The following is a 15876-nucleotide window of genomic DNA, read 5'->3' as shown; positions in this document are numbered from 1 at the left end:
CAGCAAAGAGGTCAGGACTCTCCTGGGGGCTGGGATTATTCACCCATTCCTAGGGACATAGGACTTCTGGTCTATTGGACTGATTGTTTATTGCCCTGGAAGGGGTGAGACTATCAACAAACCAGCTACAGTCATAAGGAGAATCCATCTGGCACAGAGCTAGATGAGTTGTGGGGTAGGAAAACTGAGGCAAAATCACCATTCTACCTTGCAAAGCCATGGAAGGGGTGGGTGCTGGCTGGCAAAGTCACACTGGGCATACTATTGTAAAGATGCTTGTGAAAAAACATCTATACCGTTATAAAGCCCCTTTGTACTGGTATGATTGTGTCCACACTAGGCTTTCAATTTTACCTACCCTTTTTCAGATATCATCAGTTTCCACTCCTCCTGGCTGAAGACCATACTTAGTTCTTGGATACACATTGTACAACTCTCGTAGGAGTCAATGGAAATTCCTTGGACATATCCAAGGACAGAATTTGGCCTTTAGTGACTAATTCTTTTTAGTGGATCTACATGTATTTACCCGGTGACACGCTTTGTGTATCTTGGCTTCTTTCCCCCCCCCCCCATCTCTTCTCACCCTCTGCCCTTCCGACTGGGTGCAGAGCAACCTGAAGTGAGGCTATAAAGCTACTTCATATCAAATAGCAGAGGGGGCTAATTGTGTAGCAAACTATTCCCCTCTCTTACCCAGGCAGCAGCATTGCACAAAAGCATTTCAGAAGCTAATAGGACCAGAAATCTCAGAGAAGTCTGTTCATGTGAGATTTCCACCACATTTTGTAGCTTCAAGAACTTTGCTATACTTATCTAAACCCATCCTAATTTTTAGACTCCATGCTGCATCCAGTGGGGTTGCTGAACTCCCATTGAAGACTGGGGAGGCTATTGTTACCTTGCAGGATCAGCCTCATTTTGGAGGTTCACTTTTCACTTGTTAGAAACCTATTAGCAGAAATTTTAACATTCTTTAGCAAGTGAATGAGCAGCAGCAAACTACATGGGGCAGTGTCAATAGGTGACCTGTTCTGAGCAGGTTGCAGGAATGTAGCCATGACTCTGACATAGGGAGAGGATGTACACCAGAGATGGTTCCTCCTGGTTTGAAAAATGTACAATATTGTAGCAGTTTCCTTTCCAGCTTTGGTTGGCGCACACCAAATGAAAATGAAAATGAAGTGAAGGGGGGAAGGTACATTGATCATTTTCAACCCTCAAATGCTTCAGTTCAAGGTTTGGGAGAAATTTCAGGTTGGTTCCTATCTTATGTGAATTGGTTTACTCACCCTTGGTCTGGAATGCCTGGAAAGAAAGTATTTGTCACTTGGACCTGTAGCTTCTTCCCCACCCTTTTCAATTTCAACTAAGATTTTCCCAAAATGTGGCTCAACTGCTGTTCCTTCATTTTCATTGCATGGCCCAGAAGTATGATGAACCATGCTTGCTCTTAATTGTTCTTCAAAGCTGATTCAGGAGGAATCCAAAGGGCCCAAGTCTGATTTGAACAGTTCGCTGCGGCTCTAATTTTAATTTCAATCAATAACACCAAGCATGAGTCTGTTAATTCTGATCTATGCAACTTTTTCCAGGACAGCTATGCTAATCATCAGTTGAAGAAAACAACAACTGAGTGACACACAAGAGTTGTACCATTATGCCACCATTATTTCAGTGAATGCATTTGAATGCTTCATTTAGTCATGTAATGACATTAAAAAAAAAAAAAAAAAAAAAGACAGGCCACAAGGATGATCTTCCCAGACCTAATTATTAACTCCTTTGCCTTGTTCTCTCCAGTGTAGTATAAAAACACCCAGGATCTTCTCATATTAGTTGAATTTAGATTCACTAAGTTGCTTTTCACAATTGCTGTACAGTTTACTAGAGGAAACCCCTAACTATGACGGTTTGAAACTCCCCCCGCTAAATAATACAAGTTTGTAAATCACATCATTGTTTGAGTTACAAATGATCCCATGAACTCAGAAAGCTTCTGGTAAAGTTAGTCTGATGACCCTGAAAAATAGAAGACTCTGATAACTTTGTCACAATCTAGGGCCTGATGCTATCTTCACTGAAGTCAATGGAAAGATTCAAGATGTTCCAAGCAGAAACAGGCCCAAATTGTAAAATTCAGATGATTTAAAAAAAAAAAAATTGGGGGGCATTAATTCCAGGATTTTTGTCCCTCCTGGGACCTCCTGTGACCCCACCCCCTATTCAACCCCCCCTGCTCCCTGTCCCCTGACTGCCCCAATCCCTATCCATACCCCCACCCACTGAGAGCACCCCAGGGACCCCACCCCTATCCAACTGCCCCTGCTCCCTGTCCTCTGACCGCCCCCCCCGAACCTCTGCCCCATCCAACCGCCCCCTGCTCCCTGCCCCCTTACCATGCCGCTCAAAGCAGCAGGAGCTTGCAGCCACACCGCCTGGTCAGAGCCAGCCACGCCACTGTGCTGCCCGGCAGGAGCGACAGCCCAGAGCACAGGCGGCGCAGTGAGCTGAGACTGCGGGGGAGAGGGGACAGCAGGGGAGGGACCGGGGGCTCAAGGGCTGGGCAGGATGGTCGTGTGGGCCAGATGTGGCCCGCGGGCTGTAGTTTGCCCACCTCTGATCTAAAACCTAAATAGACTGGGTTACTTGCCCAACTTTCAGAGGTATATCTAGGCAGATTTTTGGGTTGGGTCCATCTCTAGTACAGACTGTAGATTTGGTTCAGATCAGCACCAAAAGTCTTTCTTTCAAACCTGGCTGGATATTTCACAGTGGCAGCCTTCCCCCACCCCTGCAGTTTATTACAGCTATCCCCCACTGTGAAGCACTCTTGGAACCCTTAATGTACAAAGTTTCCCACTGATGGCAGAATTCCTAGGAAGGTTAATTTAGGCAAGAAGAAGTATTTTAAGTGTATCCTACTTCATAATTAATTATTTTAGGGCATCCACAATCTGCTAGGTACTTTACAGATATATAGACACACATGGTGGCTGCCCTGAAGAGATTACAGTCTAAATTCAGACATGATATAAGGAGTGGAAGTAATAGATAGCAAGATGTGGAACTGGAGGGGAGTGGGGCAGACAGTTGTAATGTTTTTGATACTATATACTTCTTGTTCTGATTTACATGTATAGATATCCTGTAGGCAGTAAGTAGTTCTGTAAGAAATGATTTCATCAGAAAGGCTAAAGCAATATCAAACTTTGCTGCATGATATGCAACAGCTTCCACGAAGAAAAAGCACCATAACTAACACACATTTCTCAACAATGTAACTACCTCCACATTCAGTTAAGCAGAACTTGTAAGACTGTATGAAATAGCAACATCTGGCAATTCTCAATCATGTGACTGCATGATGATCAGATGTTTACTCAGCTCAGGCATATATACATGTTGATAGTGGGATTTTTGGATTATTATAATTGTGATCACTTAAATTACCAGAAGCACCCCATATAATCTCTGACAGGTAGCACACATCTGGGAGCTAAAGTCAGCCCAGATCCCGTTATCTAATTAGTTTGTCCACTAAAATAATACATAAAGTAAACGTTGCTTACGGTACCATATGTTTAATAATCAGTTACATGAAAACCTGTTGTGCACGTTCTGTAACTCAACCCTATACTTCAAATTGAAGAACAGTTCCTTTGTCCTGGTCAATAACCTATATAGACCTGAATCACTGAGAATGTGAATGAAACCATGCTGGTTGTCTAGGCACCAGGCCGCCCTGCAAGCCTAGCATTTTGCACATTTTGTTTTTTATTTTAGTATTGCTATGAATAAGATCAAACAAGTACCTCCCTGCACAAAACGTACCTTCCAACACATTAAGTAGTTTTATGTGTTCCCAGCTTCCTTAAAATAGACAACCTTATATAGTAATAGTTCCTTCTACTTGGAAGAATCATGTGTATAAGTCTTCCGCAGCTATTCTGGAATATTATTTTGATGACTGTTCAGGGAAATGGCTATGCAATGTTTACTTATTTAGCAAAAACTTTTTGCTATTCCCTCACAATGTAGGAAATTATTCCTCCCTCTTAGATAATTTCGATATCCTTTTTTGTAACTAACTCAATTAAATTTGTCAACAGGTGTTTGACATGAACTCTACAAAATATAACTTGTAGAACAACCTACTGAATGGTGCGCAGCAGTTATATTAGCTGTTCCCTGCTAGCTTCTGCACTTCTATGGCAAGCGATAGTTTGTTCTAAGCAGAAAGTTTTCAGAACCTTTTAGAGATTCCAAAAGAATTCTGTTTCTTATTGGTGGCAATCAGTCAAATAGCAAGTAAGAAGAATAGTTCATAGAGTAAGGAAAGAGAAGTGTGGGCAAAAAATACAGCTCATCAGGCAGCTTTCAGCAGAAGCGGGGCAGGGAGCGGGGAATGGTATGCTTAGAATCCAGTTAAATAAAAGTGTTCTATTCACTACCTCAGGATGGAAAAAGCAAAACACCAAATTAGCAGAAAAGTGCAGCAAACAAAAATATCCAAACAAGATAAATAGTTATGGTCACTTCTGGCAAGAGGCATCCAAACCCCAGCAGATTTTTGCTGATCCCAGACAAGGCAGAAATATCTACCTGTGTTTTCCTCCCTCGCCAAATGGAAAAAGCAGGTCACTTGTGTGTAAAAACTCAGCAAAAGGTGACCAGGCTAGCCCCCTACTGGGATCTGGATTCAGCAGTTCATCCATATTCAGCAAAACATTTAAGCATGTGCTTAAGTCCACCTACATTCAGCAAATGCAACTTAATCACATGCTCATAGTTAAGCACATGCTTATATTCTCTGCTGAATTGGGAACAATTTTCAAAGTTATTTGGGTACCTAAGATGCAGATAGGAGCCTACTGGGATTTTCAAACCTAACTTGTCACCCTTGGTGGCAGAGAGAAGCCAAGGATTTGAATGGGCATGGAGGACTAACTAGATGTGGTTCCTTGACGTGATAGCTGAAGAACATTTGTGGGGTATCATGAGGGAGTTTGTACAGCTCCAGTATGTGCCCCCTGTATTGTATGAGGGTTTGTCTATGAGGGAAAGCTTCACCAAGTATATTTGTCTGTGTACTTAAACCACTGTAATTATGTAGGTATAACTCCCCATGTAGATACTCTTATTCCAGAATGAGTGGCTTTTGGGGGGGCTTTCTTTTATTCAGCTTCCAAAGCAACATAAGCTTAACCAGAAAAAGGCACCTTGTACCAGTATAACAATAACCACACAGGTAGTCATACAAGCGTTACTATAGTGACTTAAATTCTCACCTTACCCAATGCACATCTAACTTTGCTGTGTAGACAACACATCAGTAAGCCAAAGTCCTCTAGTTTCTAGTGCCGTCATATAGCACACTTCATGAGCACCATTTTTTTTTAAAAAGTACAGATTGAAATGTCTTCAACTCAAGACTGTATAGCTTATCCTCTGTATAGACTTCCAAGAAATGCATGGAAATGAAACATACATTCAGTAGTAAACACGTTTTTAGCATTATATCATTGTCATTACAGTGCCTAAAAGGTATGCTAGGTGCTCTTCAGGACAAAAAAAGGAGATGTGATTTCTACTCAGAAGAGCTTACAATTTAATGTTAAACATGATGCAAGCAGTGAGGGTGCAAAATAGATTACTCCACCTCTGTCCCCCAAATAGTTCATTCTGTCATTTCATTTAAAGCTTTACAGGATTCACACACTTTTGCAACAAGCATCTATTCTAACTGTTCAGGGCAGTAACCGATCTCTACAGCAGTCAGGAAAGGTTTCCCACATGCTTATGACACTTAACACATACAGAGCTTTCAGTGTGGCCATTATACTCAGATATACTCTCAAAGAGCCAACGGGATGACTTAAGCAAGCCTTGCCCCCAAGAAGATCAAACCAATATCCTTATCTGGTTCAAACTGGCATAATTCCATGGAAGCTGAAGAACTGGCTTCCTGTGTATGATACCCCTGTCCTGATCAGGAAGAATGGGAGAAGGACCCAGCAAAGGCAATAGGTAGTGGATCTAGAACTGAAATGTATAGCTATGGAGACAATCAGAGAAATAGGGGTTGGAGGTTGTGTATTAATCAGGAGGAAAGGATCCTTTCATGTGCCCCAGTCAGAACTGCAATAGATGGCATATTACCCAGGGGGCCCAAGTTTGAAGCTCAAAGTTCCAGTCAACATGAGAGAGCTCAGGGCTAGATTTTTTTTAATTTAATTTAATTTTTTTTTCAGAAAAGCTCAACTCCGATTTAGGTGTTTAGGCACCCAAATGAAGTGGCCAAATTTCAAATGTGCTCAGCATACATCCATCTCCCATTGTTCTCAACGGAAGTTGGGTACTCAGCTCCTTTAAAAGATTTTGGCCCTCATACTCAACATTATACTACACTGGAGTGTGAGCAGCAAATAAAATGCTATGCCATAGCCGGTGTAGGTACCACCTATGCTGATGAGAGGGATTCTCCCATGAGTGTCAGTCATCCACCTCCCCAAGAGGATGTCTACACCAGGGGTTAGGTTAGCATAGAAACATCTCTTAGGGATGTGGATTTTTCACACACCTAAGAGATGTAGCTATGCTGATATAATTTCCCAGTGTAGACTAGCACTGGTGTGTGCTCAAATCTTGCTGCTTTGTCCATCCTCAACTTGGAGCCTGATCCTGCAGCCCTTCCATTATCGTCTAATGTGACTGGTGCACTCACAAGGGCTGCAGGGTCTGATGAGAAAAGGGAACTACCTGAAGAAAGTGGGAATAAAACCATGTTATATGAGGAATGGTGAATCGTTCCTTATATAACATGGTTTTATTGGTCCCAATTTTTAAGCCCCTCAACCTGCCCTCCAATTTTGTGGTGTCATTTTTGTTCCTGCCAGCGATAGTTGTAGAAATGAATTCTGGGTTCAATCAGGTAGCTCACTCTCTAAATGTGCTCATTGTTGCCCACAATTAATTGCAGGGACAAAAAAAAGTTCCTCCAAAACTAGAAGCAATTTCTTAAAATAAAAGCCATTTTACAGTGTGATAGGCTCTGAGCATTAATCCCCTGAATAATGGGCCCCTTCAATAGTTTCTGCTTGAGAAGATACGTGTAAAGCAACCCAGGTTCCACACTGAATGCGAGAGCCCCCTTCCGTGATACGCACAAGTACTGGAGTTATCCTTTCTAATGACCTGACACAATCCTCAAGGATATTATAAACATCATTTTCTGTTGTGCTGTTTTGCTGCAAATTTAACTAAGAAACCTTACTATCAAGTTAATGGCAGGAAATACAAAACAATAAAATATAATGTCATACAATACACTTTAAATGTTTCCAGCAAAGGGTTCAAATGATGAAGCAAAGCACTAACAAAGGAGCTAATGTAATTTTAGTATTTAGATACAGACTTTACTTTCTTAAGTTATTTATATTGAGCCAATATGTACTCTCTCCCACTGAAAACTCTCTTGGCATAGAGTTTTGAAGTTTATCTATTAGAAACAAACACAAATGAATATTTGCCATATATCCAGACCATATTGTATTTGCATAAATGCTTTTGGAAAGCATGCCAAAAACAGTTTGGTATGGAGGCTGCATATCCAAAACAGGGTATACAGTCGTGTCAGTTCTGCTGTGCAGTACTACACTAGTGCCTTAGTACTAAACTCTTCCATTGGCACTGCTGCTGGAGTACGAAGCTTTCCTTCCTTCCCTCTGCAATGAAATTACTTAAAAACTCACAACCCTACACTTTGGAAGCCCCCTCTGGTAAAGGTATATTACAAAGGATTTCTTTTTCATTATTTAGTCAGTGCCAGAAAGACAAACATAGTATTTCAGCCTCAGAGTTCAAAACTAGGCACTTTCCACTTGATTTTGGCAAACTAAATTTATTGTTTCAATTTTCAAAATGATTTTTAATCAGATCTCTGAAATGGCCTCCTGCTGCCCCACTGAAGTGAATGGAAGTTTGCCATTGACTTAAATAGGAGCTGGATCAAGTCCTATGTGCACAGGCAAAATTTTATTGGTTATTAAATTGGGTCAGTATCAGTTAAAGGACTTAATAAAACCTTCTTCAGAAAAGAAACACAGCCCCTCAAAACAACTCCTCAGGCAAAAGACTGTGTGTAAATATGCCTTACTTGCCAGTCCACCCTAATGAGACTTTCCACTGCTGGGGGCTTCATTTTATGGACAGACATCTTTAGCCTTTAGTGCTGTCTGCCTCATACCCTTCACGAGCACTAAAATCAATAATGCTTTAAAAAATAAAATCGGGAGGATTCCCCCCTAAACTTTCAAGGTATATATTTTTGATTACTCAGCTAATGCATGTGCATATATTTTCCTATAAGGCTTAAAGAGCCAACAATGTTAAAAAAAGTAAGGGCCAGATTCTCAACTGGTGACAGTCAGAATAGCTCGATTGAAGTCAGCAGGTCACCAGCTGAGGATCTGGTCCTAAATATTTATTTCTGGCTTCCTGAGCCAGCAGGAGCTGGAGAAGCTGCACAGATTTTGCTCTTATTGGTGCCTGGTGCAGTATGAGTACTGTGCAGAACTGATGTGCTCTGGAGGGAAACTCAGCCAGCCTCTACAGCCAGCGAATAGTAGCTCTGAAGTGACGCAGCACACAGGATGAGGAGGTGTGGAACAGAGAGGGAAATAAGATAATCCATGGAGCACTCTCAAAGACAAGACAACAACAACAACAACACAAAAAGCCCCACACAACCCCCCTGAAATCAATTAATTTTTCTGTGTTCAGCAGCATGGCTTTATCATTTAAAGAGCTGATGGAAAAGTAGAGGTTTTCCCCCCAAGAAGTTTTAAGTATTTTCTCTGAATTATTTTTGCTAGGAATAATCAAACAGAAAACCTCATCCTGTAGGTATGACTCCAAACTTAGCATTAATATTTATGGCTAATAATTCTGTAAATATTTAACAGAGTTTTACTTAATTAAAAAAAAAAGAGTTTGAGCATTCTATGGATGTGGTAAACTAGAGCTATTCTTTTCAGTGACAAAATGTTTATGTACATATTATTGCTCCAAGAGAATGAAATGGCTTTACTGAGTCTCATCTATTAGAATGCGTGTTTTCTTTAAAAAAAAAAAAGTACTTAGCTATTCAGAGTAATAGAGAGTACAGAATGGTTGAGACCAGTATACTAAGGCTTTGATTCACATAATACATAATACATGTACTAAGGCCTTGATTCACATACGCATTCCCTGTATCAAGGGAATGGTTCTGAAATAACAATGAAACTGTCTAAAAAGCCAGGCTGCATGAAATTAAGATGATATTTTTTATCTTTATGTTCATGTGCCTTCTGTGTCCACCTTGACATAAGTGAAGGACCTGGATTTTTTTTAAGTTTTTAATTTTATAAAATATAAAAACTAAATTAAAGAAAAAATAATATCCAGAAAATCACTTCAAAGAAAAACATGACTTTCCCACCTAGTTATGTGAGTTTTCATAGTAAACACTTAACATCCATTATATATATAATGGGCTAGATTAATTCCTCCTATAGCTCTGTTGAAATCAGGTAAGTTAATGGAGTTATACCATGGATTAATTTGATCCATTACATGTAACAAATATGTAAGCAAATGAGTTCACATGTAGCTATGTCAAAGTCTTGTTAACTTAAGATAGGAGACTTATTTGCAGAGTAGAATTATTCAAGCATCATAAGTTCCAATACTCAAACCCCATGACGCTTCAAAGGATATTCAATCCTTTCTCCCCCTAAAAGAAAAAAGATTTACCACTAAAGGTAAAGAAGAACAGTCTCTAATTCCCTGTGAGGTTGTGGGAAAATTAACACTATTGAGAAGTGTGCCTCACTGCTTATTGATTTCTGATCAGCTCTGAGAATACACTGGTAAAAAAAGATTATGCCAATAAAAAGATTCCTCTCTGAAGGTGTCACACTACCATGTTTTATCTCTGTGGGCACAAACTTTGGGTCTGATCCTTCTCTCATTGATATCAGTGGCAGAACAACCTATAACTCAATTGGTAGAAGGACTGGGCCTTTTTTGAAAAAACAATATTAGAGACTTTACATGCTTTTTTAGCACAACTGAATTTGTTGTAGGCTTCAGAACAGTCTTTATAAAATGGAATAAAATCCACTGCAAATTTCCCTTCCTTTGTTTTAAACCATACCAAGCTACAAGTGCAACTAAAATCCTATTGCACTGAAATGTCAAAAGCTGTGTATTTGGGGGTGGGGATGGGGGGAAAGAGGAACCATTTCGCAATTCTTTATCCACTGACCTTGCACCCAAGAAATTTGCTTTCACACAAAAGGCATTTTTTTTTCTTTCCTCAAAACATGAAACAAAGTGAAAACCTTTACTTTTTAGGTTTTCGTGTTCTGTTGTAACTATTATTCACAGACCTACCTGAAGCCATGAGATATTTGGCTAGTTTAGAGTTCAAATCAAACAAAACCAACTAGGTTCTCTCCAAACATTTTTAGTGCTCATAAACGTTTTGCCATAACTCTCAACAAAACGTTTTGCTGTCTCTGGATAATTTTTTTTAGACTGTTTTACCTCAGATTTAGTAATGAACCATATGGCAGTTGGTTACATAATTATGTTAGACTCAAGAACTTCTGCAACAAAACTCTCTGGTTTCGATATGGGTTTAATTTCACCATATTTTGTTCAAAAGGAACCTGAAACCAAAAGTGAAATGCAAAGGGTTTGAAACAACCTGAAACAATACTGAGAAAAGTTCATGCTCGCGTACAATTCATTAGTGTTTTATAAGCCATATAGGGGTTGGGTCCTAGCCATGTTAGAGATTGACTCTCTCCCTGTATTGTGACCCCGAAATTAAAAGCAGCTGAAGGGCCTGGTATCTGAAGACTGACAGCAGGATATGTTCAGCAAGGGGCCTTTTAGGACTTGTCTAGACAGCAAAAATAAGTCATGCTAGAAAATGAGTTATAAAAAAATAAATGTAGCTGAAGAAAAGCTCTGTGTAAGCTCAAAACTTGTCTCTCTCTCACCAAAAGAAGTTGATCCAATAAAAGATACTATCTCATCCACCTTGTCTCTTTCCATTTTAACTAAGAGTTTTAAACACTATTTTGGGCAAGTCATGTTGAGTTAGTTGATCATGGTCAACCATAGGGGAAGACTAGAGTTATCCTCAAACAGCTGTTGTTTTTTAAACTAAACTAGGTGCACATTAATTGAAGTGTGTTAGCTAATACATTCCCAAACATAACTTGTTTTCCCAGTCTAGACAAACCCTTACTCTGAAATTCACTCCTCTTGCTGGTCTGACAGAGCTCATGCTTGTTGATATGAAGGGCACCAAGTAAACCCCAATCTGCCTAGGCACCCAGAACCTGTCAGTGCAGCCCATCAAGTAGACAGGGCTGGCTGACCGGGAGATCTGCCAATTCAGAACATCTCTCGGGGAGTCACACAGCAGGCCCCTGTTGAGCCCTGGCTAGATTTTACCAGTACTCTCCCTAGTTGGTCATGATAGGAAAAGGCATGTTGTGGGAAAGGTATTGACAAGTTGGGGTACCAAAAAAGTTCTTGGCCTTGTGAAGGAGCAGCGTTGGGCCAGTCAAAAGTGACAGCTTTCAGTCCCTAGTGATCTGGGCCATATCATAACCAGCAGCTGAGGAATTAAAACTCTGGTACCCATAACCAACTTCATGAGACATTAGTCTACAAAGAGTCACTGACAAATATATATAATATAATTTTATTTTTATAAAGCTTGTTCTAAAGTTTTTGCATTACTTGGCCATTTGATTGGTTTTAATTACAAGTAAAACACATACTTTCCTTAATGATCCTTTCTAAAAACGATTGGTTCCTGCTTTTAGAGATTAGTCACAACTGTAACCACTTGGCTAGTTCTCCCAACCTCAGGGTTCAAATGGTTTAGTGGTTCTGGTGAGTTAGTTTTAGGACACATCCAAACTATCCCTGGTTCTGGGTTTGGGTTTTTGTTTTTTGTAAAACCCCTGCCTTTACCCATCTTTGTCTGTAACAGAGATGGGTCATACCTGAACCTTGTGTCAAAAGTACCATGGTTTTGCTTTGCTTTGACAAAACAAAAGCTACCCCAGTTCTATCCATCTCCTTTGACTTTTGCATTCCTTGATGTTTCCACTAGGTGGCAGGATTCCACCATCACCTACTATTGATGAAGTTACTTGCAAAGAAACATTTGTGTGCAAACAGGTTTTGATTCTTTTAAACAAAAAACGCTGGTAGAGTATTGCAAAATATTTAAAAATAAACATTAAGAGACAATAATACTTACAAGTGATAAGTGAAAAATATGTTCAATAAACTGCAGCTTGATTATTGAATAAGATTAATTTTATGGCTGAAAATAATTCAGAGAAAACAGAATGAAAGATGTTATTTTCCTAGCAAAAGAACGGACACAAGCCCCTGGTTTTAAACAAGTAAAATCCTTTTCTCCCATATCTAATATTTCTGCTATATTGGAAAAAGTAACTAACTCAATTAGTTTAATGCAACTCTAATTAGTATGTATATTGCCAGCTAAAAGAATTACAAGATTAAAGAACTAGCTTAATAATGCCCCAAAATCAAATTCCTAAAAATGTAGCAACCTACCTAGTACTGAGTACTATGTGATAATGAATATACCCCTTTTTTTTCTTGTTTCCTTTTTTATTTTATTGGTATAAAATACATCTTAATCTCTGGACTTCAGGTTAATCTGCCAGGATTTATTATATTCACTAGTCCAAAATCTGCTCTCACAGTATTGAATTTGTGCCGATACCATAGCTGTGGACAGAACGGCCCCTTGTCTAAAATGACAGGATGCGGCAACCCAGCTATCATTCTACAATTCCTAATCACCATAAAAAACCACAATCTGTAATAAAATGAATATTTGTTTTAAACCAAACTAATTTTTTTTTAAAAATGTTCTAAAATTTTATGGTTTGAGAGCATTTTCTTTCAAGTTGTTTTAGACTTTTTGTTGTGTACTTTCACTTCATATATAAATATAAACTGTGATACGCTCAACAATTTTCAGGGTATAATCCATGAAATACATACCAGGGCATGTTTGGCAATGATTAAAGCTGTTTCCAGAGAATGTACTTTTCATTAATATGAAGTGATAACTCTCTGGGTAATGCTTTCCAGGAGTCCCAAAATAGTAGGAACACTTTCTCGTGCTAAATCATTTATTTATTCCATGCCAAGACTAGAGAAAGTGTTGCAAATCAATAGTCAAAACTGGGATTGCTAACTGGGGACCCCATCCTGTGTGGTGCTGAGTGACTTCCACCACACCCAATGAATTCAGTGGACACTGAAGGCACTCATCACCTCATAAGCTTGTGCCCTTCCCATTCAAGAAAACAGCTGTGGTACTTGTAGGTAATCAAAAGGTAAGAATTGCCTATCATTTAAAAAAATCACAATCTGCACCTGTGGAAGCAGCTCCCCAAATACATTTCCAACAAACATAGCAAGCCCCACAATAAAACTTGCCTCAAGGTTTCTGACTGGAAGCTATATAGATCACAACAAGCTTCTTTCTTTCTTTCCCTCCTTGTCATAACAGACTGATAACATCTCTCTCATTGTCCTACCTTAGCGATTTGCAAAGGCTGCTTTTGCTCCTTGCCACCTTGCAATCTAAAGCCCCAAGGTGCCCCTCCACTCATGGAAATGCAGATATAATCCCCTGTGCCCATTTTCCTGGTGCGGTTAGGCAGAATTCATCTGCAGAGGAAGATGAAAAGTTCTCTAGCTTTTGTAGATGTTCACTGAACTTGAGGCTCGCCTGCCAGGCAGAGCTGGAGAAGCAGAGCACCACTCTGTTGCTGCTGTTGCGTACTGCTCTCTATAATGTAGTAATTCACAAGAATGCAAGAGCTCTCACAGATCAAGGGCCCAGCCCACTGTTTCGTCAGACTCTCCTATGCTCAGCCCACCTTCAGAGTAAAGTAAAATAATGCTGAGAAACCACACACAAAAGAGACTGAGCCATGAGGCTAAAAAAGCTATATTTAACCACAAGAGCCTCTGCCTGTGACAGCTACATCAAAACACCAGAGCAAGTAGTGTAAATTTCCCAGTGATGATTTAAGATCACGTTTATATTTTGTACATGGAACCAGGCTTGTTAAACTTTAATCTCTGTATTTCTTGATCTCACACTCCAAAAAAAGAAGGGAATAGAGGATATCAAGGGAAACTCCATTAAGATCAGCTGAATAAATTATATTCTTAGATTCCTACTACTACCCACTATGCACTCGCTGCAGCTTTGGGGGGGTAGGTAAAAGAGGCAGTTGTGACTTCCTCATTCTGGAGCTGGTTCTATGCTGGCCCAGTCCTTATGCAGCCTTCAGGTTCTTCTAAATTGTGCCAGCCAGTTATGGTCATAAGCAGTGTTCCCTCTAATTTTTCCCACCCATATTGGTGCACATAGCAAAATTCATGTGGCGGGGTAGGGTCGAGAGGTTTGGCGTGTGGGAAGGGGCTCGGGGTTGGGGCAGAGGGTTGGGGTATGGGGGGGTGAAGGCTCCGGGCCAGGGGTTCAGGCTCTGGGGTACGGCCAGGGATGAGGGGCTCAGGGCTGGGGCAGAGGGTTGGGGTGCAGAGGGATGAGGGCTCTGGCTGAGGGTGCAGCCTGGGTTGGGGCCAGGGGAAGGGCGTCTATCCCCCAGCTACAGCAGGTTCGGGGCCGGATGAGGGGTGCCTGTCTCCCCAGCCGCAGCAGGTTCGGGACTGGGGAAGAGGCGCCTGTCCCCTGGCGCAGCAGGTCCAGGGCTGGGCTGGGTCGTGGCTGGGGGAAGGGCGCCACAGCAGGTCCGGGGCTTGGGGAGAGGCATCTCTCCCACCCTGCAGCCCTGAGCACCTGCGCAGCACGTAATAGGCAGCTGCGCGGCTGTGCAGCTTAGAGGGAAATTAGGTCTCAAGGCACCAGTATGCCCCCAGAGCATCACTGAAGCACTTCAGCCACGTCTCCTTCCTCTCAGACATGCACCCAGCATGCCCACCACTTGAGAAGGAGGGACTAGACATGAGGTGTAGCAACTGGCTTTACTGACACTATCCACAGATGGATGGAATTCATCCACCAGAGCAGGCCATATTATAGAATAGGAATGAGCTAGACTTGGACTTAACAGTTAGTTAATGCGCTTTGATCTAGCACTCAAACAACACTAGCTCAAAGGGCTCTAATAAACTGTTAACATGCCTTAGCAGGCCCCCACACAGTCAGCTAGACTGAAGCAGGCTTGTGTGATCTAGATTCACTCCCTAGCTTGCCACAGTCTTGGTTCTGTAGACAACCTCGTAGACTCTCTGTGCCTTAGATGGCCATCTTTAAAAAGAGCATAATAGCACATCATTACCTCTCAGGGGAGAGGATAAATACATTAAAGATTGTAAAGTGTTCAGTGATGGGAGGGTATATAAGTACCTTACATGAAAAGTAGGAAAAATTGGCCCCTAAATTGTAATGCCTTCTTGGATGGACTGTATTTTCTTATGACTGCAAAGTGTTATGCAGATCTATGACGCTGGAGAAGAAACACTATCATACTTTGGTATATTCAAAGATTACTTTTGGGAACATCCTGGCAGATGATCACAATGAATTGAGAACTACTCTCTGAAAGAGGATACCAATCAAATACCTCAGACTGAAGAAGCTGTGCCTGCTATTAGTGCTGTCAATTAATCGCAGTTAACTAAAAAAAAATTAATCACAATTAAAAAAATTAATTGTGATTGATCGCAGTTTTAATCGCACTGTTAAACAATAGAATACCAATTGCAATTTATTAAATATATTTG

General features: G+C 40.7%; 1 protein-coding gene across 1 annotated transcript in view; it reads right to left on the bottom strand.

The window, feature by feature from the left end:
• SYNPO2 (synaptopodin 2) overlaps window positions 1-13805 on the bottom strand; it is a 129511-nt gene extending 115706 nt beyond the window's left edge. Inside the window, exon 1 of the mRNA XM_073340999.2 lies at window positions 13656-13805. Coding sequence (XP_073197100.1) covers window positions 13656-13760 — 105 coding nt within the window. The 5' untranslated portion in view covers window positions 13761-13805. The remainder of the gene's footprint in view (window positions 1-13655) is intronic.
• Window positions 13806-15876: the final 2071 nt, after the last annotated feature.

Source organism: Lepidochelys kempii, chromosome 4, assembly GCF_965140285.1.
Source record: "Lepidochelys kempii isolate rLepKem1 chromosome 4, rLepKem1.hap1, whole genome shotgun sequence".
NCBI lineage: Eukaryota > Metazoa > Chordata > Testudines > Cheloniidae > Lepidochelys > Lepidochelys kempii.
The sequence above is the reverse complement of the archived record's forward strand: the minus strand, read 5'-3'. Positions and strand labels throughout refer to the sequence as shown.